This window comes from Diadema antillarum, unplaced genomic scaffold (assembly GCF_040938485.1).
Source record: "Diadema antillarum isolate AM-2024a unplaced genomic scaffold, OU_Dant_1.0 seq00000293_RagTag, whole genome shotgun sequence".
NCBI classification, from domain to species: domain Eukaryota; kingdom Metazoa; phylum Echinodermata; class Echinoidea; order Diadematoida; family Diadematidae; genus Diadema; species Diadema antillarum.
Window position 1 is genome coordinate 868,444 of NW_027271319.1, and position 26,585 is coordinate 895,028.

General features: G+C 38.6%; 1 protein-coding gene across 1 annotated transcript in view; it reads left to right on the forward strand.

Annotated features, from left to right (window-relative positions):
- Positions 1-22,813, forward strand: part of LOC139730137 (corticotropin-releasing factor receptor 2-like) — a 72,832-nt gene extending 50,019 nt beyond the window's left edge. Inside the window, exons 3-12 of the mRNA XM_071641038.1 lie at positions 6,293-6,406; positions 8,292-8,389; positions 9,123-9,205; positions 10,523-10,640; positions 11,933-12,092; positions 12,717-12,771; positions 14,272-14,353; positions 15,124-15,209; positions 16,865-17,057; positions 21,969-22,813. Of these exons, the coding sequence (XP_071497139.1) occupies positions 6,293-6,406; positions 8,292-8,389; positions 9,123-9,205; positions 10,523-10,640; positions 11,933-12,092; positions 12,717-12,771; positions 14,272-14,353; positions 15,124-15,209; positions 16,865-17,057; positions 21,969-22,529 (1,550 nt within the window). The 3' untranslated portion in view covers positions 22,530-22,813. The remainder of the gene's footprint in view (positions 1-6,292; positions 6,407-8,291; positions 8,390-9,122; positions 9,206-10,522; positions 10,641-11,932; positions 12,093-12,716; positions 12,772-14,271; positions 14,354-15,123; positions 15,210-16,864; positions 17,058-21,968) is intronic.
- Positions 22,814-26,585: the final 3,772 nt, after the last annotated feature.

Genomic DNA, 26,585 nt, shown 5'->3' on the forward strand with positions numbered 1-26,585 from the left:
ACACGCAGACACGCCGGGGTCTCAGTAGGAAAATCATCTTCTAAGCGGTTTATTTTAGGTTATTTGCTTCCGCTGAGTTCCGAAAATGAGTTATGGCTTTATTTTTTTACCCCGTTCTTTCTCTTTATCATTTCTTTCAAGGGTGAGGGGGGGGGGACGTCGAATTTTCAGGCGTGCATGTCGATGTATACGCGGCGCGTTCGGGACGATTTATTATTTCACGTTTACGGCGGTAATTAATAATGTTTGCGATCCTCCAGATGTTTGTACATCTGTCCGACCGAAGGAATGCGATTAGTTCATGGAGGGATCTGTCAAATAGCAACGGGAGCATTCTGATAAACGATCTTTATACTGGTCCCAAGATATTTGCTCACTCGCTGGAAGATCCATCATTTGCTAGACATCAAGTTTTTTTGGCACCCTTGATAAATGCTCAGTTTCCCTCCATCGTCCTTCTTTTTTCTCTTCATCTCCTCCTTCGTATCCATCCTCCTTATCTTCATCGTCATCCTCATCCCCTCCTCCTCCTCCTCCTCCTCCTCCTTCTTCTTTTTCTTCTTCTTTTCTTCTGTTTCTTCTTCTGTATATCCATTCTTTTCTAACGATTCGACAAGGATGTCTTAACAAGAAATTTCTCCGTTTCCGTTTTTTTTACGAGTTTCGCTATATATTCTCGCCTTTGCATTTTGAGCATCTTTTTTTTTTTTGCCTTTACTACCACTTTGATTTGTCTCATGGCTTTGAGAGATTTAACAGTATCTACCTAGACAGCGCTGATTTGAATGCATTTTTTTTTACAGATCCTACAATAAGATCTGAAAACAAACCACAGGGGTGAGCACGACTCAAGAGTTGGGTGCGTAGATGGTTGAGAGGACCTCCGCGGATTTTCCCTCGAATTTGCGCTAATGGAAAAGAAATACTGAATTAATCATGGGACTCGATCGGACAGGAGGATGAGAGAAATTGCCGAATATTTTAGCTCTCGAGAAGTGTGCTTGCCTGCACCATCACCACCACCACCACCACCACCAACAACAACAACAACAACAACAACGTCAACAACAACAACAACTACTACTACTACAACTACTACTACTACTACTACTACTACTACTACTACTACTACTACTACTACTACTACTACTACTACTACTACATATGTACTACTACTACTACGGAAACAACAACAACATGCGATGATTACATCGTCATGTATTTATGTGGACATTTATCATGTCTGGCTTAAGTTTCCCATGCAGGGAATCAAAGTATTCTGCTTTATGAATATACAGCTTCTAGCAATCGGTCAAAAAAAAAAAAAACAACTAAAAGAAGAAATATATATTTGGAATTGTCGCTGGTGATTATTAGCCTACAGTGTGAATGCTATCCCATAGCAGAAAGTGTAATTATCACTATATGTTCTGCACTATTTTTGGATATCATTTTCGACGGTTGCCAATACATGTTCAATTGATATGTTGCAGAGTGCTATTTTTTTTTTAATACGACTGTGACATTTTGTACGCACATGGCAGACTCGTTAACTTGGATATTTCACGGCGTATGAAATTATAATTCATGACGTAGCGCTCAAAGTGGTAAGCCATATGGAGGGGAAAAAATAATGTTGTAAGACTTGCTGGCTGCTGCTGGTATATCTTGTTTCTCCGATTGTGCGTGCGTGTTTGTTTGCTGTGTGTGTGTGTGTATATGTGCGTGTGTGTCTATGCGCGAGGAAGTATGTGTGTGTGTGTGTGTGTGTGTGTGTGTGTGTGTGTGTGTGTGTGTGTGTGTGTTTGTGTTTGTTTGTCTGTGTCTGTGTCTGTGTGAGTATGTATAATTGAAATGCATTATAGATATACGTATTTCCATCTATACTTTGTTTGATTTGGTTTGGTTCTTTTTGTTTTACCTTGTCTCAAGCTCTGTATTCATGGTCAAAACTAATTGGGCCCTTGAATCAATCGCCGCTCTGCCTTGAACTTCCGAAACGAAAACAAGAGACCGCAGGGTACAAAAGAAGGCGGCCGCTTGCCCCTAAGTCCGGCTGCACATTACGCCGCGCAGCTGCAGTTAATGAACGGACACTATCCCCGAGTGCTCCCCCGAGCTTCTCGATCAAAAACCCTCAAACAGGAGCTGCCGAGCTCTTAAAGGCAGGACCTCCATTTCATAGAGACCCTTCCACTTTTTCTTTACAAATCGTGTTTGGTGGCGTGACATGTTACTTTCTTTAAATCGAATTTCAGTAACGTAATACCATGCCTTGAAATGACAATAAAAATGGCAATAAAACTTATAATCACGTATGTCGTACTTCTCAATGACAGTACGATACGATACAGAGAATGATGTTACTGAGAATGATCGAATTATAACTCCTAGTACGTAGATAGTAACCTCGTTTTATCTGTTGTTGCTCTCTATTATCAGCAATACTTCCCCCTTTGCTCTTTCCTCTCTTATTTTTCATCTCCTGTCTCTTTCGTGATTATTGTATTTCTCGTCTTCTTTCTATCTCCCTCCCTTGTTTTCTGCTGCAGTTATTATATCCCTCGCCTTTACTTCCTTCTTTTTATCTCTCTTTGTCGATGTTGTTGTTGTTGTTGCCGTTATTGTTGTTGATGTTGTTATGGTTGTTGTTGCCGCAGCTGCTGGTGCTGTTGCTTGGTCCCGTTCATTAATCGAAAGAGGCATGTTGATTGTCTGGTTAGAGAGCTAAAAGGCGTCCACGCCGAGATGTCTTACCTGGTATAAAGTGTTGTAGTGCTAGTTTCTTTGCTTTAAAAAATTGGCAATCGGCACTACCCCTCCTCGTACCCCCCCCCCCCCACACACACACACACACACACACACACACACACACACACACACACACACACACACACACACACACACACACACACCTCCAACACCTCTTTTTCCTCCTCTGAGAACCCCAGATGATGGCAGCACCTTGGTTGGTGTGATGCGGACGTGGTCTGACAAGGGAACTGTCAGTTTTATTTGTCCGTCCTTTCTTTCTTTCTTTCTTTCTTTCCTTTCTTCCTTCCTTCCTTCCTTCCTTCCTTTCTTTCTTTCTTTCTTTTCTTTCTTACTATTATATCTTTGTTTCTTTCTTTCTTTTTTTGCGATGCTCACACAAACTCCTTCCGAATGATGAAAAGAGATTTCGAGATCGCTCACGTTAGGAAGCGGCTGAAGTGTCGATCTCATGTATCACTCGCAGGTGTAGTCTTGCCTGTCAGACCCGGTGGTGACCAAGCTGTCAGAGACGTTGCTAATAATTTGGTCAGGATGACAGTATCGAAGCACGTGGTACAATCATTCGGAAGGAGATAGATTGGTAGTGCACGAAACAATCAGAGTGCACAAGCTCTTTCTAGCTCACTGTCGTGATCGTTTATAATGTCTGCCCCCCCCCCTCCTTCTCCTTATGATCCTGGTGCTTTCTTTTATTGCAACAACGTTATTGTTAAAATAATTGTGATGTAAATTCTCTCGGAGGTAAAATTGTGAATTTTTGAGTTTTAATTGGAATTTTCTTCGCGAGCTCGCATTTTCGCTCAGTTTGAAAGAAAAAATAGAAACAAAAGGAAAGATAGAAAATATATCGGTTAGGTCTGATGAACATTTGTGACCCGCTACAACAAAATGATCCTAAAGTCGGGCGAGGTCGATTATTTGAAAATTGCATGACAAAATTCCCTAATCTTTCTGCTTTAAATTGATATATAACTCATGTTATGAAAATAATCGGCTGCGGAGATATCGATGTTTAAAAGAGAGCATGTCGAGACGTCTGGGAAATCACTGTTTCGAAAAAAGCGCCCTGAAAGTTTTCCTTGCAACGCAATCGTGATCAAGGGACACGCAAGTTAGTTTTCACCTACGGACAATAGAAGGTAAACCCTAGCAACCCCCGAAATGCTCATTCAAGCACAGCGTCGCCCGTCTCCTCACCGACCACTCAGTGACCAGGATGCCAGGAGAAGCGGCTGGGCATAGCGCACCCCGCCCGCACGCTCCAGTCGACTTAGCAGTGTGCGAGCTTCACACTTCGGTTAGCGGCAAGCAGCAAACTGACCAATGAGATCACTCCGGTCGTTGTTAGGGGTGGAGCCTATCTGTGGCGCTCAATCCAAATTTTCGAATCGGTTTCTGCTTCATTGAAACGCCAAAAAACATGGCCCAGAAAAACGCTATTTTTTGGTCTTTCCTTTCATCATTTTGCTTCAAAATTTCAACAGATGATGGAAGACATGTCAGACTCCAATAATATGTCAAAATCAGAAAATCGTAAGTTTTGACCAAATATGATGCTCTGACTTCAAACTCGATTTTCACGGCTTCGACCGTGCGCGACTTCAGGACCTTTTTGTTGTAGCGGGTCACATTTTGTTTTATAATAAAGTATTATAATCATTGCTGAAATTGAGATTCACAGCCTACTCATGAAAGTAGGATTTCTGTTACCAATTGACGAGATGTACGTCTTATTATAATACCAGCATGATTCTGTTTGATTTATCTGTTTCTTCTCCTCGAGAACATTGTTTTTGTTGTTTACAATGATGGGTCCCAGCTGTTGCTTAGACTGCATTATAATTGTTTTCTGTTTCATGATATTAGGTTCAGATGAGCAGGGGGCCCCGAGTTTTAATATCAGTGTATTAGAATGCGTCCATGACCCTAAAGCATGTCATGAAAGTGCCAACTTAAATCTGCATCTAGCAGTTTGCATTTATGTTGACTCAATAAGGTGCAATGAACACAACGTCTGGCCTGGTCGAGTTATGCGAAGATTGAGCAATTTCAAGCACGATTTTTTTCTTCTTTTTTTGGAAGATCTTTGATTGAAATGGAAAATGTCAGTATCATTTTGCTTGTCTCAGTTAAAACCATACAGACAGACAGACAGACAGATGAAGGGACCACGCACAGACGTTTTAATGGTCTCTGCGCTTATGTTTTGCTTTGAAACATAATTGAACAACGCGCGTGTTGCTGTTGTTGTTGTTATTGCTGTTATATCCTTTTGTAGTCATATTTCGAGGGGACGGGAAGTATAGCGTACGCATGGCTGGCTACTTTGTCTATAATAGGTAACTCCAAACGTTTGTAGTTTTAATACGTTTGTGCGTTCACAAAATGTTTGTCGGAGTCAGCCTCGATCCACCTTGTGTGAATCTGAAACATTAAATTGGCACAGTCTTGAGGAATAACAACTTAACCCTGGCTGAAAACAACAACAACAACAACAACAACAACAACAACTACAAACGCAATTAGATTATAATCATTTTTACAACCATGCAGCGCCAGCATTGCACCTTGCTTGAGAAAGATGTGCAATGCATACCCATACGGATACTCCCAAATCGATCTGTCCGGAAAAATGATTGTCGAGATTAAGCTGATCGACTTTTGAAATAGATTAAATTGTTGTCCGTAAATTATCTGCCTATGTATATGAGACAACATTGGGTAACCTTTAGTTCGATATCAATTTCTGTCCCGGAGATTCTCTTAAAACCCCACGAGCTCATGCCCTTCGTACCTTGATGGTTTTCAAAAGAGATTTTGATGAACTGTGACGACGGCATGAACCGGGAAAACATTCATAACGAGAATGAACGCCAGCCGGCGCGGAAGACAGCTTCGGTCCCAGAGGTGAAAAGGCGCCCTCACAGGGCCGCTGCTGCAATATTCATGCCTAGATTAACTTTCGGTGGCCCAGACGTTGGGGGTGATTAAAGAAATTAATGGGAGAACGTTAATCTCTTTGCATGCATGTGTGGGCACTGCTGCCGCTGCCCCCCTGCTCTCGAGCAGTACCGACGGAAGACGTAACGGTTCATCAGTAGATGCAATTACAGGCCGTGTCTTTAGGCCCACAGGGTCATTCTCGTGCCGGATGTTCAAATATTGATCGCAGATTGAAGCAATGTTTATCTTTCATGCGCTGCAACCCAGTGGGAGTGCCGTATTTCATATTGCCAATAATTATAACTCTGTAATATAATGTACTCTGTGTAATCCCCCTCTCTTTATCTATCTGCCTATCTACATTTTTCCTACACTCCCCGTTTTCTCGTTTACTTCCGATGCAGCTATTTCACTCCCTACATAAGCCTACCCACATCTATATGACATATGAATAAATACATCGATTATTATGATATGCCATTTTGCACTTTTATTACTACCTGCGAGTTTAACTAGATTTGAGCAAATAACGACCTCTCAACGTTACGTTTTCTTTCTCTCAATTTCTTTCCAGGGGTCCACTGCCATGCCGAATACGACCTGCTGCTTTGCTGGCCGCCGACCAAAGCGGGCGAGACAACGTATCTGCCATGCCCGGAGCTCGCCGACCAGTATCAGACCACCATGGGTAATTACGATGACGATGATAATTACCGTTAATGCTTCTACTTTGTCTGATGCTAATCTTCCTCCGACATTAACTTCTTTCATTACTACTTTCACTTATATTTTGATTACTATTCTACGATTCTTCTCATTATTAAAATCACTATCATTGCTAATATCACCATTGATATTGCTATCATCATTATCGTTAGTGCAGTAGTCATTACTAACGTCATCCTCATACCACTGTCACTACAACTGCTGCTGCTGCTACTACTACTACTACTCTACTGCTACTAAAATTGTACTACAACTACTACTATTACTACTGCTACTAATACTACTACTACTGCTACTACTGCTACTACTACTACTACTACTACTACTACTACTACTTTTACTACTACTACTACTAGTACCAGTACTACCATTACTACTGATATTACTAATACTGCTGCTGCTGCTGCTGCTACTACTACTACTACTACTACTGCTACTACTACTGCTACTACTACTACTACTACTACTACTACTACTACTATTACTACTGCTACTACTACTGCTACCACTACTACTGGTACTACTACTACTTCTACTACTACTACTACTACTACTACTACTACTACTACTACTCTATTGCTACTACTACTACTACTACTACTACTACTACTGCTGCTGCTGCTGCTGCTACTGCTACTACTACTAATACTACTAATATTACTACCACTACGGCAACAACTACCATTACTACTTCTACTTACAATAAAAAATATCATGAAATGAATATGTGTGGGCACTTATGGTGATGGAGTGTATTTTGATGATGATCAGATTGATAAACATGACACGGATAGTTGTAATTAATGCTAATGGCAGCTCTGACAGCAAGACTGGGAGAATGAAAAAAGAAAATGGGAAACACGAAAAAAAAATAAACAAACCTAGAGTGAATTGTGTTCATATTTTTCTTTTTTTTTTAAAACGGAAAATGTCTCAAGTTCGTACCCTTGGACAGCATGTTTTGTCCTCAATGATACACTTCTCGGAAATGCATAGACCGGGTACATACCTCCAACGCTTGAGTAATATTTCGCAAATCCATCATAAAGAGCAGTAAAAACGACATACTTTTGAAAAAGAAAAGACCGTATCCGTGGTTAAGATAAAAGCTAGTAATGGTAGTCGTATAATAGTTGTCACAATGATAATGGCCTAGACCCCATAAGGGTAGCCACTTTAATACTGTAAGCTCTATAAGTCAACGGAGGTTACCGTTATTACCACCCAGCTTGGTCAGGTACTCAGATTTACGCGTGGCATTGTAAGTACATACATTAGAAAGGGCAGCATGGGCACAATAGCTTGTACAGGGATGTGTGTCGCCACATGGGATTCAGACCCATGCAAGATCTCGGTTTGTTCGTTTGTTTTTAGTTTGTTTGTTTGCATTTATTTTCTGTTTATGCCCCTTTTTGTCTTGTTTTGTTTTGTTTTTTGTATTGTCCGTAGAGTTGAATTATCATCTAGTACCATCAGAGAAACCGATGACCCTTGCGCCTTGTGAATCACCTATATATTGTGCTCTGCACACCCTGCTTCACATTGTGTCATTCTTTCTTGCTTTTGTGTTTATTTGTTGTTTTCATTTTACTCTTTTGCAAATCTATTCTACAATTATGATATTTCCATGAAAAGCAATGCATGATGGGTAAAGAGTGCATGCCCAGGATTGTATTTTTCTCCTACTTTCTTATTCATGTTCGACACGCTGGTATTAACACATCAGTCAGAAGAACTTGGTAAAGGATGAGCAGATTCTATGCTTATTCTGAATGATATTCTTTTTAATCAATTCATGCGTGCTGATTACTCCATTATCTCCTCTCTTTCTCTTCCATTTTCAACAGCATTTCGAGAGTGCACCCTCAACGGGACGTGGAGCACATCCATATCTCCGGAGGAGATGTACTTGAATGGGAAGTACTGCAAATGCCTGCATTGTGAGGTAAGAGTGACGAGATCATTCATTTGTTAACTCTAAAGAGCAGACAATCAACCGTTGTCGTGGTTGTAAACCAATAGGCGGAGCACAGTAATCACCATTAGTTTGGATGTACGGAACGCTCAAGGCCAACCCTGTCAACATGCAGGCTACTACTAGTAATCAAACGCCGTGAATGTAAACAGCGCCATCATTGTTCAACTCCCAAGGAGAACAGTTCTCCCTGGGAGTTGAACAATGATGGCGCTGTTTCATGACATGATGTCACAAACGTGTCCAGGGTTTTTTGGAACAATACTCATTTAATTGTGTGAGTAGTAAACGGCAGCTGTCTCCTGGAAGCTCGGAAGAAAACAGCCGATTAAATTTTTCTTTGTCATAGAGTTTTGTTCTTTCATAACTTTAGTTTCACTCATGGAATACAGTTGCAACATGTATAAATTTCGTAATTATGATGTAATTTTTACCGCATTTTTTCTTTGTCATTTTGGTTTTAACGTCTGTTTCTTGTCATCTGTTATATAACTGGTAAAACAGTTATGTAAGGCAAAAATGTTAGCATTCTCAAAAGTGTTAGTATCATTTAAGCTGAGCTTGCATTATCTAAGTTTAGTATTATCTAAGTTGATTACAACGTAAGTGTTATGTTGAGATTATGGAAGCATGTATGTTTTTTTTTTTTGTTTTTTTCTTTTGTTCGATTGTAATTTGCCTAATGTTGCTTGTGGCCTTTCAGATAATCACAACCATAAATCAGTTTGGATGTGGTCTCTCCGCTCTGGCGTGTATTGTGGCTTTCCTAATATTCCTCTTTAGCAGGTAGGTGGAACATCAATCTTGCAAGTGATACGTTGCCGAAAGGCATGTCATAAATGCAGCGTACAAAACAAAGGTGTACGTAAAGTACAAAACAAAGGTGTACGTGAAATTCAAAACTCAAAGAACTACCCAGAATTTTCTACGAGTGCCATTGATATTGTTATCTAATCAGGAAAGAAGGAAAACAACCTCCCCCCCAAAAAAAAAAACAAAAAACAAAAAAACAAAAAAAAAAAACCAAAAAAAAACACGCATTGCAAGTTTACATAATGCTAACCGAGTATGTGCGGAGCACAATTGTACTGACCATCCTTACAGTATGGAGATGCATGCCATTACATTATTTCAGAAAGTCACTATATATGGTCATGAGGGTGACGACGGATTCAATATAGTCTCGATAATTGATATTTCCCTTGAACCGTTGTACTATCATCATGCTTTTTGTCATACAAACTGTAAGAAAAATCTACTATGGCGTTTTCCACCAGTCCTTGCCAATGAAAATACACAGCTATTCAATCCAATTCAATTTAAATTTATTTCTGTTTTTCGACAATAAAAATAACATAACATGCATCACACTTTCTTCAATGATAGAAATCGTATCAACAAAACAGTGTGAATTTAACAGTCAACCGATTAATCGTCAACATGTTCTGCACGATATTTTTTGGTGCAATTTATCATTATTTTTTTTCAATGTAGTTACAAATGAATAGTTAAAACAAATGAGTTATTCATCTTGACGATGACTTAAAATAGAATAACGATGATAACTGAATAGATATAAATAAAGACGAAACATGGGTCAAACTCGGTGGTGATGCTCTTCTTGTCTTTATACTCATCACCCTATGGTCTTATACCTCACTCTCCCTCTCTCCCTCCCCTTCTCTCTCCATATATATATATATATATATATATATATATATATATATATATATATATATGATATATTATATAATAATTAGAATACATATATAATATATATATATATATATATATGATTTCTAATGGAGTATTTAAATGCAAAATAAATCAACGTAAGGTTATCAAATAAAAAAAACACGTTATTAGATCTTTTCAATGATACTGAAGTCGTTACAATACAAGGACTATTTGAAAGATATTAGAATTACAACTGTATCCATATTTATTTTCAGCAGCTTCAATCTTGAATACATCAAAGCTTAATGGAAAATAGATTATGTCGGTGTCTGCCCTATTAAACTCTTAATAACTACTTTGATATTTATTCATCATTATTGCTGAAAGATTTCATTTCACTTCTTTTTTGTTTCTCTCTCTCAATAGACGTCTCTGGTGCAGGAGGAACCACATTCACTGGCATCTTATCTCGTCATTCATTCTTAGTTACTTTGTCTATTTCGTCGCTCTCGGCATCAGATCTGCGTATGAAGGAAAGATTAAGGTATATTACCATGGTTACGGGCAGTCTTGATTTTTTGTGTTATTATTTTGTTGCTGTTGTTTTTTCACGGATAATGTACCCTGCCATTTTCCCTCATGAGACACTGAGGGCGCTTATTATCCTCGTGTGTGGAGTTCATCCAAACCGCAATAAGCCAATTCGCAGTTCCACTTTGCGCATGAGCAGAAAAAAAGGTCAATCGTGCCAACAGGCATGTTGATTTTTTAATTCACTGGGATAAGCATCTATGATGTAATGATTATTCATGTAATCCTTATAAATGTTGCTTGCCAGCACATCCATCTGACAGCATAAGTAGTATTTGGCAATATTGATAGAAAGAGATTGTAAATACATTCAATGCGAAATAATGAAATGGATGCTTTCCCAAGCGTTAATGGACGGGCATTCTGGTCATCTAGACACCTAACCACCAGCTAACCACCCACACAAAAAAGTGTGTTTATCTTCAAGCATGAAGCCTGCGCTGTAATGGGAGAATGACATTGAATAGCACTGTATCTGGTTCATTCTTTGCTTGAACAGTATTGATGAATCTCATAAATTGTTACGTAAAGCCTATTACAACATGTATGTCGCTCTGCAAACGAGTGAAGTGCCCCTAACCGACAAAGAAAAAAAAAAACAAACCAAAGGTTATTAGAACCAATGTGCCCATGAGCTAACTCCGAACTGGTTTATTGAATACCGGAATACAATAAGGGCCCCCAAGTCCAAATTTGGCTGTCATCTTTGAAGACCCTTGCAAAGTAGCGCAAGATAAAGATAGATAACATAACCATAACTGAACGTTCAGAATATCAAGATGTTGTTCTTATTCCCATTCATTCAAAAATCTGTCTAATGGACTTTGGACTTTATCTTTCTTATTCAGATTCAATTATTGCGTGACCAGTTAACAAGAAAGCCTGATAAAATCGCCCAATAGCCGACATTGTTATTTTTGTATGTTCAGAAGACTCTTAATTTTTCTGTAGTGTGTAAATCACGATCTGTCCACCCCTTACATCAAGACCATAAAGCACACAATAACTTATTTAAACACTGGAGAATCCAAACTATAAACAAACAAGATTTATTATAGCGCTTGAACTTTGGACATTGGGTGAAGTGATGAATTCTGACAGGACTTCGAGATAGCAAACTATCTGGGTTTTTTTTAAAAAACAAGTTTCTCTTCTGTTCGATCGTTCGTCTTTCGTTGAATACCGTAACTAATTCACTAATTGTTTGTTTGTTGTTCTCATTGTTGTTGTTTTTTTATCCCCAAGTGGTTATCCGGACTTCTGGACACGCTCTACTACTACTCGCTGATGACGAACTATTTCTGGATGCTCGTAGAGGGCCTCTATCTGCACACGCTGGTGGTCTTCGCCCTAAGGATAGACGCCAACAGAATCAGCTTCCTCATCTACATCTTTATTGGATGGCGTAAGTATTATCTCTACATCAAATATCATCTTGTTAATTTGAAGAGTTTTATTGCAAAATGAGCTAAGCGCCATTTTCAAACATTTCAAAGTAAGTCCATCATCGGATGCAGAGCAAAATTAAACCTTTCCAGTAATAACTCACTTGCAACATACCAAGGGATATTCTAGTAGTTACGATTAAACACATCCTGTATTTTCTCATTATTTTCTTTGTTTTTAACAGCTTTAATCACAGATATCTCAACTTAACAAAAATAGATTTAGCTCGCTTTGCGATAAAACTCTTCATTTGTAAGCAGAGAACAAGCGGTCGACAATAATATGGGAGTAATCAACGGATCTCGACAGAAATAAAAGCAAACAAGTAAAGAAACATAATCGAAAACGGACAGACAGAAAGTCTGGGTGCAATAAAACAGACATTTAGAAAATAGAAGAGATAATAATTATCAGAATTTTGCCATGCTTAACACACACACAAAAAAAAGCGTAGTGAAGGTTTTTATAGGACTACAACAGTTACTATTTTATATCAGTCGAAGGTGACGTTCATTATTATCCCTCTCTATCTGGAATTCAACACTCATTTACTCGTTCTGTTCGATCTCTCACGTCTTTACAGTTTTGCCTGCCATGCTCGTGTCCATCTGGGCCATCGTGTCTCATTTTACGAGTGGGTGAGTAAAGAGCGCCACCATTCGTCCTACTACGAAATCAAAATGAATAGCGATGAAAACTGAGGGTAACGTCTACGTACATGTGACTGCTCCCAAGAACATAATTATTATTGTAGACATGTTTAACCCTTTCTGTGCCACTTAGTCAAAATGTGCACAAATTTTACATATTATAAACCTACGGACAGGAAATAAACGTGACAGACAGAGGGTTAAAGGAATGTTCTAGTTTTGGTGGAGATGAGGATAAGCTTTTACATTATATTTTTTTTTACAAAATACTCATCCAAAAACAACGTAAAAGAAAGCGATCTAATAAAAAGAGGTTCCACTCATTCTTGCTTTGTTTCGAATATCTCAGCCATTTCAAAACCAATTTCTATCAAATAAACGTTGAATGCCTTTTTGTAATTACATGCCCTTTCATATACGAGGTTTCTCATTATCTCACCCCTCCCCCTCCGAAAAAAAGTAAGAAACCTGAAGCCCAGGGGCCCGTTTCATAAAACTTGTCATCAGTGACAAGTTGTCATAGATGTGACAAGCTACTGAAATCCTTGCATCTGATTGGCTGAGAGCAAATTTGTCATAGATACGTGGCAGTTGTCACTGATGACAAGTTTTATGAAACGGGCCCTAGGTCTCAACCAAAACTTTCCCATCCCTTCAATCTACAAAGCCAAGTTTTGCTAGTACCATTATCAGTACGGGTAATGCTGTAATAACGCTTATCTTTACAATATTTTTTATTATATTTCTTATATTGCCTCAATGAACTGCCTTGCCCTTAAATATAATTTCACAACAAAGTAGGTATTGCAATGGACAAGTTGAGTGCCATTCAACCCGTTTAGCGGTTGTTGTTTTGTTTCAGTTCAGTTTGCCTTCCTTTTTTGTTTGTTGAAATGTTTTGTGTTGGTTTGCTTTATAACGCAGTTTCTCTTTTTTGCTTTGCAATGTGGAGCTCAAACATGTTAGATACCTTCCATTTTCTTTTTTTTTTTGTTTTTGTTGTTTTTCTTTGGAATGACAACTTGTGGATTCTGTCAATGGTAAAGGCGTTTAGGTTGTTTTGCTTTTCTTTGCAATTTGCTCGAAGATTGAAACATCGATTTTTACCACTTGTATTTGAGCAAGTAGTAGGTAAATAAAACAAGCTCTACGAAGTCCAAAATTCTCTAATCACATTTACTTTGGAGACTAAAGCAGAGCAACCATTTTAGTTCATTATTCTTCTTATTATAATCATCATCATCATCATAACTATTATTTTTATTGTTATCATCTTCATTATCATTATTGTTGTTGTTATTATCACTATACTTTTTGTTTTCCTTTCCAATATATTAGCATGAGAATCAACATAACTTCGATTACAAAATTGATTCGTTGTACTCAAGTGCTTCCCTGGAATGACGTAGCAGGCACTGAACATTGATGGCGCTATTTTCGTGGTTTTTTTTTTTCTCTCTCCCTCTCTTTCTCTCGATTGATCAACAGGGAGTTTGCGGGTTCCTTGGCAGAAAACGGCAGTATCCAAGACTATGTCTGCGTAATAGGTCCCATAGGACTGGCTCTATTTGTAAGTAATTGCTTGAATGAAATGTGCGTTTATTGTGTGGTAAGGTGACTTCATTTTCTTTTTTTTTAATCAAACGTGTTTCCTCTCTTTTGTTATATTTGATTGTAAAGAAAAAGCACACACACACAAGGACTTCCTAAACAAAACATGAAAAAAAAAATCATGTAGTTTGAACACCTTTCGCCAAAAAATAAGATTTCATATACGCTATTAGTACATTTATACACTCTGGTATTGGTAAAAATAATGCATGATACTAGTATTATAGTAACAAGAACGATTAAAAAAAAAAAAAGGTCTTCACAATTTTATTAGTAAGAAGTCGTGGCATAGTGGTAACGCAGTTGTTGTAGTGGTAACGATATCTTTACTGCTGTTGTTAGTGCATTCGTGAAATAAACTGCAACTGAATAATCTTTTAAAGGAGGGTCAATTCATCGGACGACATTACAGACAAATTGATTGAATGATCTGGGATTCCTACCTCCCGTACCAAGACCTCTAGGCCAATACCTTTGTTCCAAGATGGAAATTGAACGAATTATTATCATACAAAATAAGGTATTGTGTTTGAGTGGTGTGTGTCCCAGGCGTCGTACTGTGCCAGCCGACACGAGAAATTAGTGCGTTTCAGTGAAAATAAATTGTGTCTCTGATCCTGTAGTTAAATGTTGCCTGTTTGCTTTCCTTACGTAAACCATTGCAAGTGAGTCCTCTTTTTCTTACATTTTATTCTTTTTTTAATCTACTCTTCCGCTCCTTCACTCCAGATAAACTGCATTTTCCTGTTCAACATTATGCGCTGCTTGTGTAAAAAATTACGTGAACAAATGCGAAACGAGGAACAGCAGTCATGGTAGGTGAAAAGAATACATAGGAGTGATATTCAGAAACAAGACTAATGCACTGATGTAAATGTAAAAATTTTATAATGATTTGATTTCAAAAGAAACCGGTATGAATGAGGATTTTTTATCATTTCATCTAATGTTTGGTATTGATGAGGAAACAAAACATAAAACATGTATCAATTTTCTGTTTTTATGTTTGAAGTATTTTATATGTGTGTGCAAATTTCAAGATCGCCATCCAACCTTTGAGGCATTTCTGGTTTTTGTAAAAATGAAACAAAATATTGAAAAGAAAATTGCCGAAAAGAAAGACAAATTACCGAACCATTTGAATAAATGGACAATCCAACTTAACCCTCCATAATGTTTTTTTTTTTTTTTTTAAATTGTACGCCCGTTTTGTGTGATGATATATTGTAATATTTGATAATTTTATAAATAACACCCAATTCCCACAAGATATTGACAGCTGAAACTTCGGTATAACCAATATTCTGTATACTTAGCATGTGATTTGTTGACCTTGCTGATATTGACTTTATGTGTACCTTTTGTAAATAATGTAAATACATTGTATGTTGTTTACCTGTTGGTTTACATCCAATAAAAAGTTATTAAAAAAAAAACATTTTATAATGGCCGCACAAGTTTCACTCTCACACTCTTCCCTCGGTTTTGATAATTACAGTATTTTTTTCTTTTTTTCATAAGGACTATGATTTCTTGTGGCTTCGACGATTAGAGCAGAATTGCCTTGGAAGCAAAAGCAACCGCATTCATTCCAAGATGATTCCGTACAAAGACAGACATAATCTATAACACTTTGAGATCTCTGAGATTTCATCTGCTGAAGAACAAAAAAAAATGTATGGGATAATGTTAATGATATCTTTAAAAAATATCTTTGTAACAAGTGCAGTATCAAAGGAACAACATTTTATTTTGCACTATTTGATGATTATTAAACTTTCCTTTAAAAAAGAATATAAATGACGTTTATCTGTTTTTTTGATTCAAACTTCTGATTATTTACAGCTGCGGTACACAGCAATAAACAACTTTATAAAATGGGTTCAAGAATGTAGCCAATTGGAAGCGCTGAAATGAGTCACGTGTGCGTGCATTAATTTTTACTATCATGCACGGCCTTGCAAAAAAGCGTAAAACTAGCAGTGCGTACTTAATCAGTTGTTACAAGTGCGTCGCGCGCTACCATACGCGCTGTCAATCCTGTAAACAACTTCTCGTTCGGGCTGCCAGCCGGCCTTTCTTGTGCACAACAATCATGTGGCGTTTGGGACGAACATCCTCGGACGTCTTGACCCACAAAGGTACGTGAAAAACGCTGACAAATGCTGTTAGTTTTCGAATTTTCGACCCATTTTATAAAACAAATGATGCACAGGATTATTTCGTGGCGTTAGTGGAAGCGTAGCTCACTCTCGGGTATTTACATGTAGTGCAACATGCACTCGGCTTCGCCTCGTGCATGTTTCACAATTGTAAATACCCTCGAGTGCACTATACGCCTACACTAACGCACTCTATCCTGTGCATCATTTGTATAGTAATGATTATTATTAGTCACGTACGAAATACATGCATCATTATTTACATGCCCAGTTTAACATACTTCTCCTGTAATCAACCATCGATTTAGGCGAGGTGCCAAAGCGACCATGGTGCTGGTCGTGCTCCTCGGCGTCCACTACGTTGTCTTCCTCATCATCGTCCCCATCGTCGAGTCGCAGCTGGGCATCACCGTCACGCTCGTGCTCCAGTACATCAACACGCTGCTGACGAGCACGCAGGGCCTGCAGGTCTCCGTTATCTACGTCTTTCTCAACAGCGAGGTACGGCAAAGCCTCCGTAACACAGCCTCCAGCTCCATGCTCTAACAAAACCAAAACTCACGCACAAAGCGGCCTTGAATAGCTCCCCGCCCGCCCGCCCGCCACCATGCGTTCAATTAACAGGGTATTAACAAACAATCGTTTCATTTCATTCCGACACACTCGTCATCCGTGTTGCTAAATTTTCATTGTCGTCTTCGTGATCAACGTCGTCATCTTCATCGTAATCATACTCGTCATCATTATCTACGCATCCATCTATCGCGTCGTTGCCATTGTCGTTGCGCTTACTTTTCATATTATTTTTATTTATCAATTCTTATTGTCACGATTTTAATCATTCCACTCGCTCATCACGAATTCATATTATCACCTTTCTCATATACTGCATTTATTGAAACATTCATTATACGTACTTTGTTTCTTTCTTTCTCCTGAAGTCGTAATCTTGCTTGTGTGCACTTCCACTTTCTATGTATTAGAATCATATTATTCATTTTCTACTATTCATCATTTGCTTTGCGTTCACTTTTTTTTTTACTTTATCTTGTCAAAATCGATGGTTTCACACAACGAGTTCCTCCAAGAGAATAATTAACTTGGATTACTTTTGCCGTTTTTAATCTACTTTTGGGCAGTGAATGTCTCGTGATGTAAACTTGAACTTTTTACGAAATGGCCCTTCAAGACAAACAACATAACATATCTTCCAAAAAACTGCAAGATTTTTTTTTTTTGTACTTACATTGCACGATGAAAATGTCTAGTCGCAGTGAAATGAACTGCGAAGAAATTGTTTCTATGCATAATCATACTCAGGAATAAAGAAACAAAAATTAAAAATCCAAACAAACAGGTAAAAAAAAGGGGGGAGGGTCCGCGTGCTCTCTTGTATTAGAACGCTCATAAGCATTCCTGCTGGAAAAACAAAAACAAAACCAGAATGTTTGTCACTGATGAAAAAAAAAATGTTTTAGTAGCTGCAGAAAAAGGTCTCTTCATTTGTGTAACTGATAGCGAAAAAAGATTATCTTTAACAAAACAAACAAGCAAACAAATAGACAAATCAATCTAACCATTGAAGGGTTTCATTGCAAAATGGGCTAAGCGCCATTTTTAAATATTTTGAAATATGTCCATTGTCAGATAGAACGAAATAAACATTTCCGGTGATACCTCACTTGTAACATAAGGAATATTCTAGAAGTTATGATTGAAAATATTGCATATTTTTATTATTTTCTTTGTTGTAACAACTTTAATCACAAATATCTCAACTTAACAAGAATGGAGTTAGCTCGTGCTGCGATGAAATCTTTCAATTATAAATTTGAAAATAAAAAGAGAAGACTCCCGTGATATTAAGATCAGGTCAGTAAACATTAGAGTGTCCGTCTTCATCTTCTGTCAAAGGAAACTTCTCAAAGAAAAAAAACAAGCGAACAAAAACAAACAAATCTTTCTCTGTTGGGGGGGGGGGGGGGGGGGGTCGTCGAGGTACAGTAAAAAGGAAACAGAAAAAAACAAACACAATTAATCTTACCCGTTGAGGACGAGTCCCGAGTATACTCGGGCAGGTGTCTATGGGAAATGCGTGTTGTATAGCAAAATCAGCCCGTCCTCAACGGGTTAAGAAGACGAAAAAGACATATTCGTGGAAGAAATTCAGAATTAAGTTGTTGCTTCGAGGAAAAAAGAAACACCAAAAATTAAAAAATAAAATCATCTGCGCAACTCCGGAGGGTATCTAAGCGTGAACATTTGATATGATTCTAGGAGGGATATTTTTCATCACGTGTGTATTTATTCTGCTTGGAAACTCGTCTTTACTTTATAAGCATTTACTATCGTGTGCATCTCTTCTGTCTTCATCCTTATGTAACCACTCTGTTGACACAATAATCCTCATTCACAACGACATTGGAACTGTTATCGAGTCATGCAGGTGCCAAGCTTCATTGGTCTAAACTGTTGTAGATAATCACGTGGGTACACTATCTGGGACATGTCCTAATTATTGCCGATTATATAGACTTCTGTTTTACAGTGTTCGGTAAATCTCTCAAAATGTTTTTTTTTTACGGTATCACTCCTTTTCCGATGTTGTTACGCACTCGTGATTCTACATCACGTTGTTCTCTATCCACTAATTCTATTTACCCGCTCTAATCCCCCACCACTTTATTTCTCAATTCATTTATTGCATTTCCCCTCGTCGCATCTTTCTGTCATAAAACATTATAGTGTATCTCTCCTTTTCTCCCACTCCCCATCCTTCCTTTTTTATAACTCTCTTCCACAATTTTGCTGGTGTTACTTTAAAGGGGATGGCTAGTAACTGATCAGTGGGAATCAGTGGAATTGCTTGGGGATGATTGTTCCAATTCTTGTGGGATTCATTTAAGAGTACAATCTATTGTGTGAAAATTATTTGCGTCAGAACGGTCTCATATTCAAGTAATGTGCAGTTTAATGCCCCGTCACTGTACAGGCATGCTAACTTGGAAACATTAAACTGCACATTGCTTGAATATGAGACCATTCTGAAGCAAATAATTTTCACACAACAGTAGATATATACTCTTAAATGAATCCCACAAGGATTGGAACAATCATCCCACAGCATTCCCACTGATTCCCACTGATCAGTTACTAGCCATCCCCTTTAAGTACAAGGTTTTATACATCAGGACGCCCTACGTAAAACTTCACTTTCAGCGTAATGTTTTACATTTTCATTATTCATAAAATGTAGTTTTGTCATCATGTTAACCCCATTATTATCGTTTTGTTTGTTTGTTTGTTTGTTTTTGTTGAGTGTGTGTGTATGTCCATCCTTTCCACACATTTTTTTTTCCACCTAATCTTTTGCTGCAGAGTATCCTATTGTTTTGGCGATCAAGTAACTGTCATTTTACCTCATTTTAAAACAAAACAAAACGAAACAAACAAAGCTAATTATGGGACGTCTTGCCGACATTCTCGGCCCAATAGCTGCAAGCGTCATCCTCTATATAAAGAAAAAAAAGGCAACATTGATAACTGGTAAAACGTACAGAGAGCGACAACATAGTTATACCATAAGTATGGCCAAGAAGTGTAACTCCTGCGCATGTCATGGTATGACGTAATCCATAATAATTATTGTTGACTTGCGGAAAGCCAGTAAGACTTAATGCTGGTAACACAAAATCGTCGTACATCATTAGTGTTTGCTTTTACATACAAGAGAGATAAGTTTCGAAACGTTTTCAGCGATAATGTAAAACGCTTTGCAGAAAAAAGTGGTAACAAGTAGGACCCTATTTTTTTCGCAAGGGCTGCTAATATCTATGAAGAAAACATAATAAAATGAAATTAAATATTTATGTAGACCTAGACAAAACAGAAGAACTTCGCAGAGATTTTCTATGATATGGGTTTGCAATCAAATGGAAATAGTATACACATTTTTCGTGCTGCCATGCGGGCGTCGCGACGCGTCGCTTCGCCACTCTGTCCGACAAAGCGAGATTATTCGCTCTTGGCCGATTCCTCAAGTTCGCATTCTATTTCTCACCTTTTACATTCCCTCAAAAACATGGTCCTTTAAAGTCGCACTCCCAGGCGCTAAATCGCACGTGTCTTATTTTGTTTGTCTAATGCCATGCAAACAATTCGAATGCTTAACGTGGTCGTCCGTTATTTCCTTATCAGTTATACAATGGAACTGACATGGTACTGGTATCTTTTCATTGTGGACAATGTGTAGCCCTTCTATTTAATTTTGTTGTGTTTTATTAATCCATTTTTGTATCAGATACCCAGCTAATCAATTATTATCCAATCACTTACTAACATTTCTCTCTCTTTTTTCGTTTGCGTTCGTGCATGCGCATATTCAATCTTCACCATCTGTATAAAATATCTAATTGTCTCCTAACGTGTAATTGTAGACCTACTAGTATTTTTTTCTTTCTTTTTTGTAGTAACGAACTAATTCATGATGGAAATATTGAGGGGATCTTTTAAAAGTGACTTACTATCAATTAAAACATGGTTACTCTGCCTCTATTGGTGAGAATGGTAATAAATAATGAATTGGACGTGATAACTTTTTTTACATGACAACATCTATTATAATATTGAATAAAAACAGAAATTAATTGCTCTGATTGTCACGGCTGTCCTACTCGAACTCACAGGGCCGGCGCACTGTTTTCAAAAGTGTGGGGGCCCACTTCCGGGTTTGATGAGGTAACAGGCAAAAAAAAAAAAAAAAAAGGTCCTCAGCTCATCTCTCCCCGTCCCCGCGTCCACTTCCGGGTTTCTTCAGCTGACAAGCAAAGAAAAAAAAAAAAAAAAAAAAAAAAAAAAAAAGGTCCTCAGCTCCTCTCTCCCCGTCCCCGCGTCCACTTCCGGGTTTCTTCAGCTGACAAGCAAAAAAAAAAAAAAAAAAAAAAAAGGGTCCTCAGCTCATTCTCTCCCCTCCCATCCCATTTAGTGCCACTTACGTACGTCCGGGTTGAAAAAAGTGTGGGGGCCCAAAGTGATGACACCTTATGTCTTCCTTTGTATGGTGCACAAAAAGTGTGGGGGCCCAAGCCCCCACGGCCCCCACGGCTGCGCCGCCCCTAACTCATACCGCACCAACATTGTTTTTTTTTCTTACTCACGAAACCTGGTGTGGATTAAATGTTGTATAGCAATCACGTTAAACAAAGTAAAAAGTGGATCCGATTTCTAATGTTCAAGTCAAATGCCGATGACATGGTTCCGGCAAAGATAAACCATTTAAAATTTGAGCAAGCAATATGTCTGCATTTTTTCATGTTATGACTTAACAATAGTGCATGGATATGGATAATGTTCACCATACATCACACATGTAATATAATGATTATTATTTTTTACATCTGTCTTCTCCCACAGGTCAAATCGTCAATCAAGCGCACTGCAGTGAAGCTTATGCGAAAGCAAGACTGTCCGTGTATGAGGCGTCGACTTGGGGGCCGCCAACGGAACTCTTCGTACTCGCGGTGGTTCACCGACGAGAACACGTGTTTGAGCACCCTCCGGTCCAGTCCCTCTCGCCATCCGAACGGCGGCCGAATCAACTCCGACATGGCCGCGTCGCTGAACGGGGGCATCAGCGGGAACGTGGAGAAGCAGCCGTGCCCACCCGTCTCCACCGCCCCGGCCCACTCGCCGATCAAGGAGAAATCGGACGAGTTCGAGAAATACGAGCTCGGAACCATGACGGAAAAACCCCCGATTGACAAGGAAGCGGAGAAACAATGCGCATCGCCCGCTCAGGAAGATATTCCACTGCTGAAGAATAGACGCCAGGGTTCCGCAAGGCTGGACAATGGGAACAGCAACGGAAGCCCCCAGACGGGCGTGCGCGCAGCGGGAGAGGTCAAGTACCCGGATGATACCCCAGCGAAATCGAACGAAACGCAACACTTAACGGCGCATCAACTTGTGTGCTGAGACACTCATATAAATAATACTAACAATGCGCTTGAGAAGATGATTATGGTCGCTAGATCACGTTGTCTATTTTTTCTCCCCAAAGAACAGGATTCGTCCTGCATGCCTTCAATCGGTAAAGGCTGACACCAGAGAAACCAATGAACTATATAGCATGCTCGCTTTGATAGTCTGGTATCATTCTTATCAATTCATCCAATGTCCAAAATGAGGAAATCAAACGGTGGTTGATAATTTTACAATTTGTCCGACATTTCCTCCTGAACGCATGCGCAGAAAACAAGTCTAATGCACCGTCCCTTTCTGAGATCGTTAGTTTGGTTCTATCATCGCCGTTACAAGACTATTATGGCATGCTCACCTTGAAGCCACTGATCAACAAGCGCAGCTCATCGTATTAAACACGTGGACGTCAACGTCGTCCCGAGAGCAGATTAAACTGGTTTACTCTGAAACAAAAACAACAGAAAATAGCAACCGGAAATCGTCTGCTGCGAACGCATGGTAAATGAACAGGAGCACCAGTATGAACACATTTACAAAACGACAACGTTGTACTTCTTTTTTTTTATTGGAATTCAAAATGGATGCCAACACTGAACATGTTACCTTGTGCTGTATTCAAGACTTCTTCAAACGTTTGTCCAAAAAAAAAAAAAATGTTGCACTGTCAGCTTCCAGTACACATCATCATACTTTGAACAATGTGAAAGTCGTGGATACTTTGATGTTATGTCGTCATAGATGATATTTGATAATATGCATCGAATGGTTGCCTTTATACTAGGCAAGCCAAAAGCCAGCTCCTTCTAACGTATGCATTCACTTCGGATCATTATTGCGATTTTTTAAATCTTAGGTCAATGCCAGGAGTGGTTATGAATATGCATGAGGAAGACTGATTGGCTGCTAGCGTAACCTCACTGATCTTTCGAAATTTGTCTACCGTTGTCTGGCTTGTGATCAAACGCATGCTGTATCGAATGTGTTTGTTTGTCTTCTGTTTTAATGCAAGATCCACATCAATGCCTACAAATTTGATTTATTCCTTGTCGTTTGTTTCACATCTACCAATCATGGAAGAAGCGATAGTATCAACACGGGCAACATCATCATACACCACAAGCGACACCCTAATCACAGGTCTTTTGTCTCAAAATGATAAAGATGCCTTCTTAAAATATGTTGCAATGTCCCATTAAAGGTAATCAATATACATTCAAACGTCAAGTGTGACACATCTTTAAATACTGCAGGTGAGCTGGTATTGTCTGAGAGAACTAACTCCTTCTGCATTAATTAATATCCCTTCTTGATTAACCCCGACATTCTTTCACAAAATGGAACACCCCAGTTTTAAGATATTGCCCATAAGGAATGCGTGTATCTTCTATGACGGAGTCCTTGATCCGACTTTTCACAATTCATCCGTCTGTTTACATGTACAACCAGTATACAAGATACAAGTGGCGCTGTACGAACGTGACCTAGCACGTCACACAAATTTTTTGGCCAAACTGTAGTAATTTTTTTTTAATTTTGACCAGAGTTGATTGATGGCGTTCTCAACGAGTCTGAAACGCGTCCGAGATTTTCAAGACGGCCTTTGACACTTAACACTTGGCACTTGACACCACATCATATTTTTAGGCACATGAATGTTGCCAAACTCAAGTAACTTTATGTACACCCTAAAACTTGAAAGGTCATACGATGTGTTGTTATCTACACTCTGAAATATTATAATCATCTTTGTGTATGCATGGTTCGTTCAACATGTGTCAGATCATGAAAGCTAATGCTGTCGTAAGAAATTTTACCTGTGAATACTCAAGTGAATTTTCTTGTTAATGTCGCTTTAAAGAACATCGATATTTGAGCGAATACTATGCATATCAATACTCAATATTTGCTGATATGCTTTACAAAAGATATCACAGGCTCTGGTGTTAACCGAAGGTTTGACAATTGAAAGTGAAATTATTCATGTATGAGTGTTGACGGAACTGAATCATGAAAAAAAAAAATAGAAGAAGATATAAGGAATGCATCGATGCTGCATACTTTTGACGTATCCGACCGGGCAGCACATCCACCATGAATACTGCGGTGTCCAATGCGCACGCGTGAGGTGAATACACGATGATGTACTTGCTCGGACACAGGCTGCAATATCTAGGGCTATCATGCGTTCACCATATACATGCGCGCATGAGACACCGCAGTAATGGCGGATATGCTGCCAGATGAGATCCAGGTGTACAGGTAATTTACTTAAATGTCACCAAGGAATTTGAAAGGTAGAAAATACCAATTGTTATCAATTCATTGCGCATGAATTTGTGAGCTATTGCTGCGACAAGTTATAGTGGTCATTTTGAGTCCACGTGTATACTGCAAGAGGGATTGGCCTCTGCATGTATTTTTAACACATTTTCTAGGGGTGATTATCTTCCTTTCATTAACTTTATGTGAGATACCAACAAGTAAGATAGTAGGTTACCATAATATTAAAAAACAAACAAACATGGCATTGTGAATTCGTATGTATCCTATGTTGCGGTGTTTTTTTTCACCCCACAGTGTATACGAAGTGGTTTTTTACTAACATGAATATCCCTGTTGGAAAGAGCACAGTGTCCCACAATGTGAGAAACACAGTGTGTGGTGTGAACACAATGTGAACACATTGTGATCACAGTGTAAAATCTCTTCACACTGTTACATTCGAACGTTTTAGCAGTGTGGACACATTGTGAATCATCAGTTCACAGTGTGACACAGAACATTATACCATGAATACTCTGTGGAAACCAAAGCACAGTGTGAAATCATCTCCACACTGTTCAATTCGAGCTTTTTCACATGGTTGCCTATGTGACCACACTGTGTACACACTGTGGGACACTGTGTTCTTTCCAGTAGGGATGTATCACCGTCTTTCTCTTCATGCCTAATGTACATACAAAAAAAAACAACAACAACAAAACAAGACAACAATACCATGTAAAAATTGTCAGTTTCAAAAGTTACAACCGAATTGGCACCCCCAAACAAAAGAAATATACCTTTCTCTCTATTACTGCCTCTTTTGTTTGCATTTTGTTGTTGTTGCTGTTGTTCTCGTTTGCATTTATACCCATTTTTACACCGAGCTAAAAGCACTCTGTCGCTCTCCCTTTCGCTTTTTTTTTTACACCGTGCTCGAAGTTGCTAGACTCGAGCCTTCTCTTTTTCGTTGTCCCCCTTTCCCTCTCTTCTGTTTTCTCTATCTATCTATCTATCTATCTATCTATCTATCTATCTATCTATCTATATTTCTATCTATCTATTTATCTATTTTTCTATCGCATGCCTATCACTCTTTGTCTCCCTGTCGGTTCATCCTTACATTGTAGTCTGCCTATCTGCCAGGTGATTTGCCTGCATTAAAAAGATGGTACAGTTTCGGCTAAGATGGGGCTTCAGATTAAACGCTTTTTGGTGATGATTCATTTTTTTTTTTTTTTTGGACAACGAGAAGTTTTATGCATATGCAAGAGCATACAATTCTGAGAGGAATACAAAAAGTTTACTTGATGAACATTACTTTTTAAATGGCTGAGATATCCAAAACAAAGCGATCCTAATGAAAGATGAGACCCATCATTTACTAGGATCACTTTATTTTACTTTGTTTTTGGATATCTCAGCCATTTCAAAACTGATTTCCATCAAATGGACTTTGAATTCCTCTTAGAATTGTTTGATTTTTTGCATTTCATAAAATGGTTTCTAAGTATCTCACAAAATGTTAAAAGCTGAAGCCTCACCTCAACCAATACTATACTGTCCCTTTAACATCACACATCGATCTATCCATCCATTTTCATAACTACCTCTATGGTTTCTCCTTGATCACTCTTCCAAATACTGAAAACACGACCTTTTGTTGTCCTCGAAGTCACACATCTCTTCCCTACGAAAATCTTGATGGTTCCATGCCAAAAACAGACACATTCTACACGCCATTCTTCCGGTTTTATAGGAATTCTCTCGATTGTTAGAGGGCACAAT